General features: G+C 44.9%; 2 protein-coding genes across 3 annotated transcripts; both read left to right on the top strand.

Moving 5' to 3' along the window:
- Window positions 1-241: 241 nt before the first annotated feature.
- LOC134009829 (butyrophilin subfamily 2 member A1-like) lies at window positions 242-4578 on the top strand. Of its 2 annotated transcripts, XM_062449548.1 has the most exons (11): window positions 242-429; window positions 1119-1191; window positions 1709-2053; window positions 2283-2564; window positions 2785-2904; window positions 3091-3117; window positions 3235-3270; window positions 3423-3470; window positions 3597-3623; window positions 3731-3757; window positions 3911-4578. In XM_062449548.1, exons 2-11 carry the CDS (start codon window positions 1125-1127, stop codon window positions 4450-4452), a joined length of 1521 nt encoding a protein of 506 aa, XP_062305532.1. In that variant the 5' UTR covers window positions 242-429; window positions 1119-1124; the 3' UTR covers window positions 4453-4578. The 2 variants fall into 2 exon arrangements, with proteins under 2 accessions (XP_062305532.1, XP_062305533.1); XM_062449549.1 differs by lacking the exon at window positions 242-429 and having other exon boundaries at window positions 1028-1191.
- Window positions 4579-11940: 7362 nt separating this feature from the next.
- Window positions 11941-15623, top strand: LOC134010035 (mucin-3A-like). Its single transcript, XM_062449891.1, has 10 exons — window positions 11941-11999; window positions 12371-12452; window positions 12579-12622; window positions 12727-12857; window positions 13007-13069; window positions 13187-13355; window positions 13693-13854; window positions 14336-14424; window positions 15061-15248; window positions 15475-15623. The coding sequence occupies exons 4-10, from the start codon at window positions 12785-12787 to the stop codon at window positions 15517-15519; spliced, it is 789 nt and encodes a 262-aa protein (XP_062305875.1). The 5' UTR covers window positions 11941-11999; window positions 12371-12452; window positions 12579-12622; window positions 12727-12784; the 3' UTR covers window positions 15520-15623.
- Window positions 15624-16492: the final 869 nt, after the last annotated feature.

The raw sequence follows: 16492 nt of genomic DNA, 5'->3' as shown, positions 1-16492 counted from the left end.
TCTGTTTCCCCTTCGTTTGGTTGCGATATCAGGACGAAATCCTTCACTCTTTGATTCGCGCGCGCTCCCGCTAGGGGGTGCCAATCCAGAGAGTCATGCATCGGGTGATACAACACCGGCACCCAGCTCTCCAAGGCGTAAACTACGCGAGTTATATGACACAACTCTCATGAGATAAGATAAGTTTAAGATATATAACTATTAACTATAACTATTAATTTAGTAACCGAAATACTGACATTGTTTTAGCATATCTGTAGAGAATACATTATGTTCCTTATTGGAACTTTCAGTTTAGCAATGAGACGGAGCGTTAAAATCCTGTTTTGAATATTGTTTCTTTCAACTGTTTGTCTTTGGTTAATTATTGTCACCTGTGTAAAAGCGAAACTGTCTCACACTTTCATAAACTTGTTAGCCAGCTACCAGGTAAGAATCTCAATTTTTGTGAGGAAAATAGACTAGACTATGTAATATATAGGTATTATATATATTTAGATTAGGCTATAATTATACGTTACCCATATTAAAGGGCAACGTATCATTATCGCCAAATCTAAATCTTATCAAGGTAGATAGATACAGTGACATTTTAAAATCACGGTGTGGAATGTTTACTCTGTAGGTTACATTGATATTACAGTTGAACTTAAAAAAATTGCATAGGATAGGTCTAGAAAAGTCTCATCGCTCTGTCGGTCCACCAAATTATAAGCAAGCGAGTGTGTAGTCGCAACTGTTGCGAATTCGCGCTTGTTCTTAATCAGGTCAATGCTTCAACTCTCATGAAGGTTAATTGATTGAAAGGATATCAAGTGGTTTGAAGAGTTTACCTCAGTTCATGTAGTAGGTATTGTCTCAAGGATGTGATTCTGAGCGAAGTTACTGAATGATGTTATAACGGACATTGAGGCAGCACGTTTGCAAAGTACTCAACTATGGGCATATCTGAGTCGTGTTGATTAGGCTAAATTCAATATTTTGCGATTTAGTTGTTTACTCTGCGACTGTAACAGTGCCATTTTCTTCCGAGGTGTCAAACAACACTAGTATACTGCGCTTAATTATCTGGGTCAGTTCAAGTGTTCTGTGCTCCTTGGTTTTCCGTGTGTTCCTAGGAGATCATGGGACCTTGTATCCAAGATGTCCGCTTCCTTATCCTCGTGATTCTCACCTGTATGCCTGCTGCAGGTAATAGGCCTCCAACTTGTAAACATGGATGATCTATGTGATCTTATGGAACCTCTCGAATTAGCACTGAGTTGTCTGAAATCAGATAATGTGTTTTTGATATCATTTAAAATATAAAATAAATAAATCTGTGGTTGGACCTTATATATTTTTAAATCTGAAAGTAATCAAAAAAGTGTGATTTTTCAGTTTTAAGGCACTGAAAACAATAGAATGTTGCCATTCCTTAGACACATGGGTCAGATGGCTGTGGGGTCAGATGGCTGAGCGGTGAGGGAATCGGGCTAGTAATCTGAAGGTTGCCAGTTCGATTCCCGGCCGTGCCAAATGACGTTGTGTCCTTAGGCAAGGCACTTCACCCAACTTGCCTCGGGGGGAATGTCCCTGTACTTACTGTAATTCGCTCTGGATAAGAGCGTCTGCTAAATGACTAAAAATGTAAACATACCCTTTCAGTGTCCTTCAGAAAAACGAATCAGTTTTTCCTCTGCAACTTTGCGACTCGTTTCTCCGCTAGACAGCGATTTCAACATCATCGTACCTTCCCAACCCGTCGATGTCTACGAGGGCGATGACATCATCCTTCCCTGTCGCCTGTCTCCCCAGAACAGCGCTGCTCGCATGCAGGTCATGTGGTTCAGGCAGGGACAGTTTACTTCCCCCCTGTATGGGTTTGACAACGGGAAGGAGAATGTGAGACAGGACTACACGGGCAGAGTGAACATGTCCACACAGGGGTTGGAGAGGGGCGACGTGTCTCTGGGGCTGAAGGGAGTGCTGCTGGCTGATAGAGGAGAGTACAGGTGTCAGGTCATCCATCAGGATTGGATTAAGGAACAAGCCATAGAGCTCCAGGTTAAAAGTGAGTGAAAGACTAGGAAAATAAACAATATTTGTTTTTCTGTTTGTTACCAGTTTATCTCCATATTAGAAGTATGTGTAAGCAACAACATCACACCCTGAATCTTTGAAAAATCTGAGAACGCTGTATATAGGATGCATTTGAATAAATCAATATGTGCAGGAGATCAATGAATCCCAACTAACCAATCCTAGAAGTAAATCCTGCACTGTTAATCTGTTTCCTCCAGAGGTCGGCAGTGTCCCTACGGTCTCTTTGGTTTGGCACCACAAAACCTTCATCCAGCTGAGCTGCAGCTCTGAATTCTGGTATCCTGAACCTCACATGCTGTGGCTGGACCACCGTGGACAGGAAGTGACATCAGCGCAGACAGAGGAAGCGAGACAGTCACGTGACCTGTTTTCCATCAGCAGTCGAGTCAAACTGGGGAAGGAGCGAATCCAGGGCATCTCGTGTGTGGCGATGTCACATGACAGGAAGTACAGGCTGGAGTCTGCTATGGAGATGACCGGTGAGTTTGGTGTGAGGCTGATGCAGATTTATAGTTGTAAGAAAATACCAGGACTGTACGCGTCTTTGCCCCCATCTGCATATCTTTCCCCGCGTCCAATTAAATAGTTTGCCATCTGAGGCTTGAAGGTCAGAGGACAGAATCGAGGACAGAAACTGTCTCACCCGTATTTGAAAACAAACCCAGGCCCCTGCTCTCATGCCTGTTTGTCTCCTTTCAGAGGAGTTCTACCTCTACAGTGGTCCGGACCGGGCCTACCTGTCTGCCTACCTGATTCCTACGTTCCTCGCCCTGGTGTTTGTCTGCGTGTCTGTTGTCTACGCCCGCCTCCAAAAAACTGGTGAGTCTCGCGTTCAGAAACTCGCGCTGGCGCTGGATTGTATTTCTGCTCCTTCTTTCAATTAAAAAATCTTTAATTGAAAGAAACGAAATGTTTGGAATTGTGAGTATGACGTTATAGTGTTTCACATCAAGCTGTAGCTTTTGGACTTTCTTAAATGTATGTATGTGTTTTTTTCATGTATAGACGCTGAGAAGAAACTGCAGCCCCTGTGTAAGATTTGACAACTTGTTTATTCGTTTTAATACCTTTACCGTTATTTTAACTCACACTTTCTCTAAGCTCAGTTCTGTTGAACGTTCAACCGACTTTCTTTTCAATTATCCTCAGATAACATAGAGGCAGAATTAAAGAGGAGACGAGAAGGTATGTCTGTTCGTCAGCAATAAAAAAAGCAAATTAATTAATTTAATTTAGCTAAATAAACAAATAAATTACATAGCTTGACATTGCATTCTAATAACTTGGTTAAAATATTCATGTTCCTAAAAAATTCGTATTTGTTTTTTTTTCTCCAGAAAATAAAATCAAGCAAGATGACCTCAAAAAAAAGAAAGAAATACTTGGTACAGTATATAGTTGTGTAATCAGATCAATTTAGCTTTGTCCACATGCATTGTGTGAGAGATGTCACTTGTAAGATGTGAATTCCTAGCAACAAAAAAAACAGCTAATTGACTTTTCCTCCACAGAAATCACTAACAAGATCCCTGAGTCTGGTAATTATGATTTTCTACTTTATTGTGTTGTACTTTGGCTCTAGTCTTTTAACTGCACCTGGATCAGCTGGCCTCAATAATAAAACAAACTGTTTTTTTCCACTCAGTTTGGGGCTTAATGTTGGAGCACGCAGGTATAGTATTCTTTCACTGTGCAACACTGTGGAACATTATTCTTTTTACTCCTTGAATTACTGGAATAAATCTCCACTTGTGGTGAAGTGCTCCGAGCATTAAAGTAACAAAACTACACAATAAACTAGTCTGTGTGATCTTCTTCGTCACAGAGGACATCACCCTTGACCCAGAGACTGCACACTCATGGCTGCGTTTATCAGACGACCGCAGTTCGGTGAGCCACCAAGAAACTCCACGTCAAGGACTGACTAAACACAAGAGGTTTCTGGAAACTCGGTGTGTGCTGGGAGAGAGAGGGTACACGACAGGGAGATATTACTGGGAGGTTGATCTGGGGAACAACAGTGAGTGGAGTGTAGGAGTCGCCCAAGACCCTGAGAACAGGGGGTCGGACAACATCTCCATCCGCCCAGACAACGGCTACTGGAGTATCTGTTTGAAGAAAGGAATGCTGCAGACTGTTGAGGAATCACGTACTGTTCTGCCTTCAGAACTGAACCCTGCTACTCTGGGAGTGTTTCTGGACATTGACAAACAGAGAGTCGCTTTCTTCAACGTGGAGAAGAGGGGGCACATCCACTCCTTCTCTTTCTCTGAGAGATCTACCAAGGAACTGTTTCCTTTCTTTGGACCTTTAACTGGGTGTAAAGAGGAACTCAGAATTGTGCCTGTTGAAAGAAAAGGTTCTTAGTGTCAAAGACAGACCCATGAAGAAATACTGCAACTACAGAAGTGGGTTCAAAGGTGAAAGGAAAAAAGTGGATCACATATTTGTAACTGTGTTAAAGAAGTGAAGGGGGGAATAATACATAGTGTAACTACAACAATTCTAACACTGATATACCCTGAATGTCTTCTAAATGTCACTGTTTTTGTCATAAACACATTATTTCTTCGAATAAACGCCGCCCTCGAATAAACGCTGCACCAAAAACGAACGTTGTGTAATAAACGCCGCCCTCAAATAAACGCCGCACCAAAATCTGAAAACGGTTATTTAATTGGTTAAATTCAACCCCAGTATTTATTACACATTTCTGTTTGAAAGCTAACGTGTATGAACATTTAGGCATGCTGCTTCAGATTTCTACACAATGTAGAACACCTGTATTTGAGACAGTTGTACTACCAACGCACACCTAATTGATAGCCAATGAGAAAGGGAGTTGCCGCACTCATAGACAAACAAAGAATAGACAAGGAGGTCAGCGGTAGTAAATTAAACCTGCATTTTTAGCAGCATGATTCATTTGTCACAATGTCAGCAACAAAGTTGTCTATGGCTGCACTGCAGCTACAATTCACGAGATCACCCTTACTAATTAAACGCCGCCCTCGAATAAACGCTGCACCAAAAATGAACGTTATTAGAAGAAATACGGTACATTCATACATACTGTGTATATTCATACCAACACACACACTCTCACACACTTGGTCTGGGCCATGGTGTTCCCTCCCTCAGAGTTTAACAGGACTGCATCAGAGATGATATTGCTTTGATAAAAGCCCTATAAATGTTTTATTGGAAGCTTAGAAGATGCAGGTAACGGCCTGATTGAAACATTTTCTTGGACGTCACAACATTGTCTCACACACACATACACACACACACACTCTCTCACACACACATTCTCACACATACACACTCTCACACATTCACACTCTCTCTCTCACACACACACACACTCTCTCTCACACACACACACACACACTCACAAACTCTCACACACACACATTCACAAACTCTGTCACACACACACACATACACACACATTCTCTCTCTCACACACACATTCTCTCTCACACACACACATACACACTCACACACAAATTATACTTACAAAGTATAAGTACAAACATACTTATTGATTGATTTAACCCTTGTGCTGCCTTCGGGTCACATGACCCAAAGGTTCACAACAAACCATCCTTGTGTTTACCCAATTTTACCCAATACAAAAACAAATTTCTTTTAACCTTCGCAATGTGGGGGTCTGAGACGGCCCGACGGTTAAATGAAAATGCTTCACTTTGTTTTTGTATGCGGTAAAGTTGTCGCAATACGACGGTGGGTCACAATGACTGATGGGTCAGAATGACCCGAAGATAACACAAGGGTTAACATATTAGTGTGTGAATGTACAAAATGAGCAAAATTTTACACTTCCAATTGAGTATAAAAAGATAAATATTGCATACATTGCAGATTATAACTGTTCAGCTTCAGATAGTTCCAACATTACCCCAGACATGTCGTCTCATGGCGTATCTGTTGTCATCTCTTCAGAGGAACTTGTGATGCTAATCTTTCCCATTAACTCATAAAGCATAGCAAGGGTGGGCTGGGAAATGGAAACTTAGCTCAACATTTCACAACAAGGAGTAACTGTAAAAGTAAACGTCATGGAGGATTACACCACCCAACCCATGAAAATACGCACACGATTATTTCCCAAGGTATTACCCCCCCACAACACACTGAATGTCACCATAAAAATACCTCTAAGGCTCTTCTCACAAGGTACATGTTATCTGTTATCTTGATAGGGATGTGACCCTACCTACCTATAAAGGTGATTACAACGTGTGGATTGCCGTTTCTGTGGTTACCACATATCAGGCTAGTATTGTGTTTCATGTAAACACACATGGAAACTTACATGTAAATACTGCTTGGATCGACCACCCACATTAGGGATTGGCTAGGACAATGAATGACACAGTCCTTAGTTGGATGAGTTTCATTGATCACCAAAAAATGAAGCGTTTTCATTTCGTTAAATGAATGTTTGCAATGCATTTTTATATACAACTATGTGGAGTCACAGAAAAGTTTTTTATTTAATTTATTTTTTTACAATACCCAGACAAAAAAAAAGAATTCATATAGGTGTCCTCTGTGAAGTATTAATTGCTGTAAAAATTAATTATTGACTAACATTTCTTAAGTGTTAGATTCAAGTCATTTTGACTCATTTCTTTTGCAATTTGTTAAATATATTTAGTATCGATCACATATTTATTTATTATGTTCAATGATATAAAATGAGTTTCATTTTGTATTTTCTGTTAAAATTTCAATGATTCTTTTGTTTTCACTTTTGTTTCACACGTGTAAGTTAACTTATAATTCATATAGATAATTTATCGTAAAATTTCGACTTATTTCATTTGTTTATCTTGGAAAATGTTGTTTAGTTTGATTAATGTATAATATTGACTTAAGTTTCTGGGGTGGGGCCCACGAAAAAACACAGGTTTTTCCAACCACCTGCATGTTTATTTTTCTCTTCTTTTGTATCTTTATATTGTTTTAATCATTGTATAAATGCGAATAAACAAACAAATGAAGCATTTATTGTGTGTCTGAGCCAGTCCATCAGAACACATCACCAGTCTTTATGACACATGCCCTTGAACATTGACCAGTGACTCTGACCAAGACGTTTGCACAATATTAATGACATACTGATGTAATATCCACCCTACTCTAGGTGCAGTCATTCCAGGCCAGGTACAGGTACACACAGGTGTGCATCACTGCGTCAGGATTACCTGAGACTTCATAGTTTGAAGCCCCCCCATCATGGCCTCTCTCTGGGGCGTTCGGTTCGGTGTGGCAGCCCTCCTCGTCTGTCTGTGCATCGCTGCAAGTAAGTACATCTTTTGAGAAATCGAGAATCTGTGGGATGCAGCGCCTTTCCAAAGTTTGTAAGAAGGAAAACATTCGATGCGCAACGACCAGGGTTGTAACGACACGCAGGATTCTATAATTCTGGACACACAGCACCTGTTTTTCACTGTTTCTAACTCAATCACAGTCTGTAGGGCATTTAACCAACATGTATATAATAAGTTAGCATGATCCAAAAAATGTGCTCAAGGTGACAGTTAGATTTTTTGTACTTTAGTACATGTATAAAAATAATTTTCCATCTGTAAAAATGTAGATGAACTGTAACCAGAATCTGTGAATATATTCTTTAAGATATATAATTTTCTATATTTCATGAAACAATGTAAGGTAAGACTGCAATCTGCAAGCTGTACGTAACATTTTTAAAACTATTTTCAGCTACAACCACCACTGTCGCAACCACACCAGCACAAGACAGCTCATCAAACAGTTTTATTGAAAATGTGACAGAACAGACCACTCCTATTGGAATATCAGCAGAATCACCTGCGACCTCTCCTGTTGAAACTACAGCTTCTCCTGCTGAACCTACAAGCTCTCCTGGTGACACTACAGCCTCTCCTGCTGAAACTACAGCCTCTCCTGGAGATACTACAGCCTCTCCTGCTGAAACTACAGCCTCTCCTGGCTACACTACAGCCTCTCCTGCTGAAACTACAGCCTCTCCTGCAGAAACCACAGTCTCACCTGCTGAAACTACAGCCTCTCCTGGAGACACTACAGCCTCTCCAGCTGAAACTACAGCCTCTCCTGCTGAAACTACAGTCTCACCTGCTGAAACTACAGCCTCTCCTGGAGACACTACAGCCTCTCCTGGTGAAACTACAGCCTCTCCTGGAGACACTACAGCCTCTCCTGCTGAAACCACAGTCTCACCTGCTGAAACTACAGTCTCACCTGCTGAAACTACAGCCTCTCCTGGAGACACTACAGCCTCTCCTGCTGAAACTACAGCCTCTCCTGGAGACACTACAGCCTCTCCTGGTGAAACTACAGCCTCTCCTGGTGAAACTACAGCCTCTCCTGCTGAAACTACAGTCTCTCCTGGTGAAACTACAGCCTCTCCTGCTGAAACTACAGCCTCTCCTGGAGACACTACAGCCTCTCCTGCAGAAACTACAGTCTCGCCTGCTGAAACTACAGCCTCTCCTGCTGAAACTACAGCCTCTCCTGGAGATACTACAGCCTCTCCTGCAGAAACCACAGTCTCACCTGCTGAAACTACAGCCTCTCCCCTAGACACTACAGCCTCTCCTGCTGAAACTACAGTCTCACCTGCTGAAACTACAGCCTCTCCTGGAGACACTACAGCCTCTCCTGCTGAAACTACAGCCTCTCCTGCAGAAACCACAGTCTCACCTGCTGAAACTACAGCCTCTCCTGGTGAAACTACAGCCTCTCCTGGAGACACTACAGCCTCTCCTGCTGAAACTACAGTCTCACCTGCTGAAACTACAGCCTCTCCTGGAGACACTACAGCCTCTCCTGCTGAAACTACAGCCTCTCCTGGAGACACTACAGCCTCTCCTGCTGAAACTACAGCCTCTCCTGGAGACACTACAGCCTCTCCTGCTGAAACTACAGTCTCACCTGCTGAAACTACAGCCTCTCCTGGTGAAACTACAGCCTCTCCTGGAGACACTACAGCCTCTCCTGCTGAAACCACAGTCTCACCTGCTGAAACTACAGCCTCTCCTGGAGACACTACAGCCTCTCCTGGAGACACTACAGCCTCTCCTGCTGAAACTACAGCCTCTCCTGGAGACACTACAGCCTCTCCTGCTGAAACTACAGCCTCTCCTGCTGAAACTACAGTCTCACCTGCTGAAACTACAGCCTCTCCTGGAGACACTACAGCCTCTCCTGGTGAAACTACAGCCTCTCCTGGAGACACTACAGCCTCTCCTGCTGAAACCACAGTCTCACCTGCTGAAACTACAGTCTCACCTGCTGAAACTACAGCCTCTCCTGGAGACACTACAGCTTCTCCTGCTGAACCTACAAGCTCTCCTGGTGACACTACAGCCTCTCCTGCTGAAACTACAGCCTCTCCTGGAGATACTACAGCCTCTCCTGCTGAAACTACAGCCTCTCCTGGCTACACTACAGCCTCTCCTGCTGAAACTACAGCCTCTCCTGCAGAAACCACAGTCTCACCTGCTGAAACTACAGCCTCTCCTGGAGACACTACAGCCTCTCCTGCTGAAACTACAGCCTCTCCTGCTGAAACTACAGTCTCACCTGCTGAAACTACAGCCTCTCCTGGAGACACTACAGCCTCTCCTGGTGAAACTACAGCCTCTCCTGGAGACACTACAGCCTCTCCTGCTGAAACCACAGTCTCACCTGCTGAAACTACAGTCTCACCTGCTGAAACTACAGCCTCTCCTGGAGACACTACAGCCTCTCCTGCTGAAACTACAGCCTCTCCTGGAGACACTACAGCCTCTCCTGGTGAAACTACAGCCTCTCCTGGTGAAACTACAGCCTCTCCTGCTGAAACTACAGTCTCTCCTGGTGAAACTACAGCCTCTCCTGCTGAAACTACAGCCTCTCCTGGAGACACTACAGCCTCTCCTGCAGAAACTACAGTCTCGCCTGCTGAAACTACAGCCTCTCCTGCTGAAACTACAGCCTCTCCTGGAGATACTACAGCCTCTCCTGCAGAAACCACAGTCTCACCTGCTGAAACTACAGCCTCTCCCCTAGACACTACAGCCTCTCCTGCTGAAACTACAGTCTCACCTGCTGAAACTACAGCCTCTCCTGGAGACACTACAGCCTCTCCTGCTGAAACTACAGCCTCTCCTGCAGAAACCACAGTCTCACCTGCTGAAACTACAGCCTCTCCTGGTGAAACTACAGCCTCTCCTGGAGACACTACAGCCTCTCCTGCTGAAACTACAGTCTCACCTGCTGAAACTACAGCCTCTCCTGGAGACACTACAGCCTCTCCTGCTGAAACTACAGCCTCTCCTGGAGACACTACAGCCTCTCCTGCTGAAACTACAGCCTCTCCTGGAGACACTACAGCCTCTCCTGCTGAAACTACAGCCTCTCCTGGTGAAACTACAGCCTCTCCTGCTGAAACTACAGTCTCTCCTGTTGAAACTACAGCCTCTCCTGCTGAAACTACAGTCTCACCTGCTGAAACTACAGCCTCTCCTGGAGACACTACAGCCTCTCCTGCTGAAACTACAGCCTCTCCTGCAGAAACCACAGTCTCACCTGCTGAAACTACAGCCTCTCCTCTAGACACTACAGCCTCTCCTGCTGAAACTACAGCCTCTCCTGCTGAAACTACAGTCTCACCTGCTGAAACTACAGCCTCTCCTGGAGACACTACAGCATCTCCTGCTGAAACTACAGCCTCTCCTGGAGACACTACAGCCTCTCCTGCTGAAACTACAGCCTCTCCTGGAGACACTACAGCCTCTCCTGCTGAAACTACAGTCTCACCTGCTGAAACTACAGCCTCTCCTGGTGAAACTACAGCCTCTCCTGGAGACACTACAGCCTCTCCTGCTGAAACCACAGTCTCACCTGCTGAAACTACAGCCTCTCCTGGAGACACTACAGCCTCTCCTGGAGACACTACAGCCTCTCCTGCTGAAACTACAGCCTCTCCTGGAGACACTACAGCCTCTCCTGCTGAAACTACAGCCTCTCCTGGAGACACTACAGCCTCTCCTGCTGAAACTACAGCCTCTCCTGGAGACACTACAGCCTCTCCTGCTGAAACTACAGTCTCACCTGCTGAAACTACAGCCTCTCCTGGTGAAACTACAGCCTCTCCTGGAGACACTACAGCCTCTCCTGCTGAAACTACAGCCTCTTCTGCAGACACTACAGCCTCTCCTGCTGAAACTACAGCCTCTCCTGGCTACACTACAACCTCTCCTGGAGATATCACAGCTGAACCAACCAGTCCTGATGTGGGGACACCTCCAAGCACTGTGGGACCCACCCCAACAACAACAAACCCTCCTGTACACTGTTTCAATGGAGGAACTCCAAAACCAGATGGACAAAGTTGCTTCTGCACTGAACAGTTCAAAGGCACGACATGTAGAGAGCTCCAAGACTCCTATACACCAGGTACGTCAGCCATTGTGCATTTACACTTTAAAAACCTATATATATATATCTATTTATGAATTGTTTCCATACATCTGGACCCATTACAATGGATGAATAATTACATTATTCATTTATTTTAATTGAGGGTAAATCATTTTTTGTTTGTTTTTGCTTTAAGATACAATTGACAGGTCAGCTGTAGTCACAATGGAAGTGAAGGAGACTTTCATAGAAGAGTACAACAATAAGGAATCTCCTGAATACAAGACATTTGTTAACAATTTCACTACAGATGTAAGTAACCACTTAGAAAGTTTTCAGTTAAAAAGTAAATTCAATTTCTAGTATGTAATCATGACATGGTGTTTAACCATGCATGTGTTGATGTTTCAGATGACTACTTATTACTTAAAGAAAAACATCCAAAACTTCAAAGAAGTAGTCGTCACTAACGTGAGGTAGGCCGTCACATTGAACTTAGAATGCAACAAGACATGTTTTAATTAACGATGTTAAGCTTTGAAAATGATTCCCGATAACGATGGATTTTAGCTGTTACGAGGGTTTTCTACAAGCAAAATAACGAACCATCGTTATTTCTTACGTACGTTTCCCGAACATGCTCGTAAGGAGTAATCTAGGCCTACGAGCATTTCCAAGAGTCTCTTTAGCTACGATGGCTTCGGGAAACGGCCCGTAAAACTAAGATCCATCGTATGATGGATTCTACGAACAACTTGGGCTCACGATGCTTTCAGGAAACGCACCCCTGGGCGGTTGTCTGTTCGTAGACGTTGTTAAAATTCCGCCTTCCTCTCCGTTTAAACAGCCCGGCATCAGCAGGACTGCGGAGAGCTGTGAGACAGGAGAAACTACGGGGAGAGACGGGGGACAAATTTGCTTTCTCCAACGTAAGGAAGCACACTCAGAGTCCCTCTAGTCTCGCAAACAATTAGGAAGCGTCGCAGCGATATGCGAAAAGATGTTTCACTGATGTTGGTTTTGTCTGTTTCTCTGAATCTTGTTTGACATCCCAGAAGGAGATAACGGACATCTTCAGTGCGAGAAAGAAAACAAAAGGGTACGATTTTATTTCTTGTCTGCATTTACACTGTCAGTGGCTATAGGATACAATCTGATTAATATGCATACTAATAAAGGATCATTTATTTTCCTCACATCCAGGGTCAGGGTCATACACAGTGTGGTTTTGAAGATCAACAACAACGCAGGGTCGGAGACGATGTTCAACACTATTTTTAAAGAAGTTCAGACAGCAGTAGAAGACATCAAAAGCTGCTCTGCAGCCACACCAGGTAAACACGTCTCTTTTTACCAAGAATTCCACAGGACTTTTTAAATTACTGGTAATTACTGGAATCAGAGTCACAGGAGTTTCAGATAGAATTTATGTGTTTTTTACCAACCTAATCTCATACTCTTAATAATCATTTCTATCAACTAGGTTGTCCAGAGTTCCAGGTGACCAGTACACAAGCACCAGTAAAAGAAGATTTGGATCCAACAGGTAACTTAAGAATAACTACAAGGCAACGACATGTTCAAGATTGATTGAGAACACAGAGTGAGTGTGGCTCACTCTCTCCCCCCCTCCCCTCCCTCCCTCCCTCGCTCCCTCCGTCAGCTGTGTGTAGGAAATCTGTAGACCCGAAGCTGGCTAAATACTACTCTCCTGTCAACATCGGTGGTAAACTTGAGTGTGTGAATAGATGCATTCCTGGACACCCTGAACCCTTCACATGTCAACACGACGGCACCTGTGCTGTCTCAGTGGATGAAGGACCCCAGTGCTAGTATGTGCTTCACTTTACAACTACACACAGACACACACACCAACACACACACACCTTAACACCAACACACACACAAGTATGTGCTTCACTTTACAACTACACACAGACACACACACACCTTAACACCGACACACACACACACACACACTCCTTAACACCAACACACACACACACAAGTATGTGCTTCACTTTACAACTATACACATATACATAGATCTATTGTGTACTTCCACATACACAACGACACACACACACCTTAACACCGACACACACACACACACACACACACCTTAACACTGACACACACTAACAGTGTAGCATTGGCGTTGTGTTTCAGTTGTCTCCACACAGGATCCACTTGGTACATGGGCGCCAATTGTAACCACCCCATCAACAAGATTGGCTTCTACGTGGGGATGAGTGTGATGGGCTTGGTGCTGGTGGTGCTGGTGGGGGTCCTGACTGCCTACCTGCTGCTCACCAAGCAGAGACAGAGGAGGTGAGCCAGTCGGCTGAGTTACAGTAGTACTGCTTATCACCGTGATGATCTAATCTTACAATCACGAATGAAACTCGTTTTTTTTTTTTTTTTTAATGGTGTCCTTTCTTCTACTTTCTGTCCTTCACTCTATCCTCTCCTCTTCCAAACTATTTTCCTCCTCCTCTCTCCTCTTCCTCTCTCCTCGTCTCCTCTCCCCCCCTCTTCTCTCCTCTTCCTCTCTCCTCCCTCCTTCTCTCCTTCCTCTCCTTCTTTCTCTGCTTCTCAACTCGCTGCTTCATCTTCTCATCCTCTCCTTGTCCATCTTTCGATTCATCAATTCATCCCCCAACTTTCCTTGCCCCCCGTCTCTTCTTCCTACATTCCCCCGCTTTCTCATCTTCTTCTTCCTCTATTCATCCCCTTTTCCTCATCCACACTTTTCCCCTCCTTCTCATCTTCCTCCCCTCCTTCGGCTCCCCTCCCCGTTCCCCCTCATCAGGAACAAAGACAGCAAGCAGAAAATAGTCAACCAATGGCTGGAGGATGACTTTGAGTGGTCCTCCCCCAACAGAACAGCAGCCAATCAAGGTATGAAGAACGTCCTCTCTTACACCACGAGCCAATCACATTCACCTACACCACGAGCCAATCACATTCACCTACACCACGAGCCAATCACATTCACCTACACCACAAGCCAATCACATTCACCTACACCACGTGCCTGATAGCTGAGGCGTGGTGACCTGGCGATGTGGCTTGTAAATCCAGGGTGTCGTTCAACTCTGACCACAGTAATACTGTTAGAACTTTGCCCTTCTGACCTTTGTTCTACTGCTGTACGTTTCATATGCATTACTTGTACGTTGATGTTGAAAAATTAATATAATGCAATGCAAATGTAATGCACACACTGCCTTGAGACAGACCCCTGTGGTTTGTCAACTAGGGCATCTTAAATGTTTACAACTCTAATCTAAAGTCTTATAATCTTACTGTCCTATTAAGTCTTATATGTCTTAAGTTTCCCTCGGGGACAATAACGTCTAAAGCTTAAACATCTCTACAAATAAGGGATGGGTATATCTTGGTGGTAGAGAGTCTGACTAGATTAATAGTTTGCAGGTTCTGTATATCGTTTTGAAGTAAATTAATATATTATTATTAGTGCCACTAAGATGTGTGTAACATTTATGTTCGTTCTGTCTGTTCTCCCTTCCCCAGGCATGGTAAACCCTGTATACCCAGCCGGGGAGTTCAACAGACCAGGCAGTGCTCCACCTCCATCCTATACCTCTCACCCAGTCCACTACCCAGACTCCTCTCGCTACCTCCAAACCACCTATGAGCAACAGTCCCCAAGTTACCACCTACCCCAACTTGCACTCCACGACTTCTCAAGCAACCAGCAGGTGAGAAAACTGTGGATGTAATATACACACATTCTCACACATGTTCACCTGCTAACACGCCCTCTAACTGTCTCTCTTTGTTATCTCTCGCCTTCTCACTAACACACTCCCCAAGCTTTTTCCCCCCCAGCTCTCCATCGTGCACACACACACACACACACACGCACACACACACACCCACACAGGCAACCACGTATAATTCAACATCATATTTCTCTCCCGGCAGATTCATATCAACCGCCCTCGGATCAGAACCTCATCTGATATGTAACTCTGGTTACCAACTACTCTTCACCATCTAGAGTCTTCCCACCACCCTCTCTACACCACCTAGTCTCTCCATCACCCCCTCTACACCACCTAGTCTCCCCACCACCCTCTCTACACCACCTAGTCTCCCCACCACCCTCTCTACACCACCTAGTCTCTCCATCACCCTCTCTACACCACCTAGTCTCCCCACCACCCTCTCTACACCACCTAGTCTCCCCACCACCCTCTCTACACCACCTAGTCTCCCCACCACCCTCTCTACACCACCTAGTCTCCCCACCACCCTCTCTACACCACCTAGTCTCTCCATCACCCTCTCTACACCACCTAGTCTCCCCACCACCCTCTCTACACCACCTAGTCTCCCCACCACCCTCTCTACACCACCTAGTCTCCCCACCACCCTCTCTACACCACCTAGTCTCTCCATCACCCCCTCTACACCACCTAGTCTCCCCACCACCCTCTCTACACCACCTAGTCTCCCCACCACCCTCTCTACACCACCTAGTCTCTCCCTCACACTCTCTACACCACCTAGTCTCCCCACCACCCTCTCTACACCACCTAGTCTCTCCCTCACCCCCTCTCTACACCACCTAGTCTCCCCACCACCCTCTCTACACCACCTAGTCTCCCCACCACCCCCTCTACACCATCTAGAGTCTTCCATCACCCCCTCTACACCACCTAGAGTCTTCCCACCACCCTTTCTACACCACCTAGTCTCCCCACCACCCTCTCTACACCATCTAGTCTCTCCATCGCCCCCTCTACACCACCTAGAGTCTTCCATCACCCTCTCTACACCACCTAGTCTCCCCATCACCCCCCCTACACCACCTAGTCTCCCCACCACCCCCTCTACACCATCTAGAGTCTCCCCACCACCCTCTCTACACCACCTAGTCTCCCCATCACCCCCCCTACACCACCTAGTCTCCCCACCACCCCCTCTACACCATCTAGAG

The sequence above is a fragment of the Osmerus eperlanus genome, chromosome 23, assembly GCF_963692335.1.
Source record: "Osmerus eperlanus chromosome 23, fOsmEpe2.1, whole genome shotgun sequence".
NCBI classification, from domain to species: Eukaryota; Metazoa; Chordata; class Actinopteri; order Osmeriformes; family Osmeridae; genus Osmerus; species Osmerus eperlanus.
Note: the sequence above shows the minus strand (reverse complement) of the source record. Positions and strands in the feature narration are given on the sequence as shown.

Coding starts and splice junctions, on each gene's coding strand:
- LOC134009829 (XM_062449548.1), top strand. CDS start 1,125: ATGGGACCTTGTATCCAAGATGTCCGCTTCCTTATCCTCGTGATTCTC. Junction 2,054..2,282: donor CATAGAGCTCCAGGTTAAAA/GTGAGTGAAAGA, acceptor TGTTTCCTCCAG/AGGTCGGCAGTGTCCCTACG. Junction 3,118..3,234: donor GAAGAAACTGCAGCCCCTGT/GTAAGATTTGAC, acceptor AATTATCCTCAG/ATAACATAGAGGCAGAATTA.
- LOC134010035 (XM_062449891.1), top strand. CDS start 12,785: ATGTTCAACACTATTTTTAAAGAAGTTCAGACAGCAGTAGAAGACATC. Junction 12,858..13,006: donor CTGCTCTGCAGCCACACCAG/GTAAACACGTCT, acceptor TCTATCAACTAG/GTTGTCCAGAGTTCCAGGTG. Junction 14,425..15,060: donor CAGAACAGCAGCCAATCAAG/GTATGAAGAACG, acceptor TCCCTTCCCCAG/GCATGGTAAACCCTGTATAC.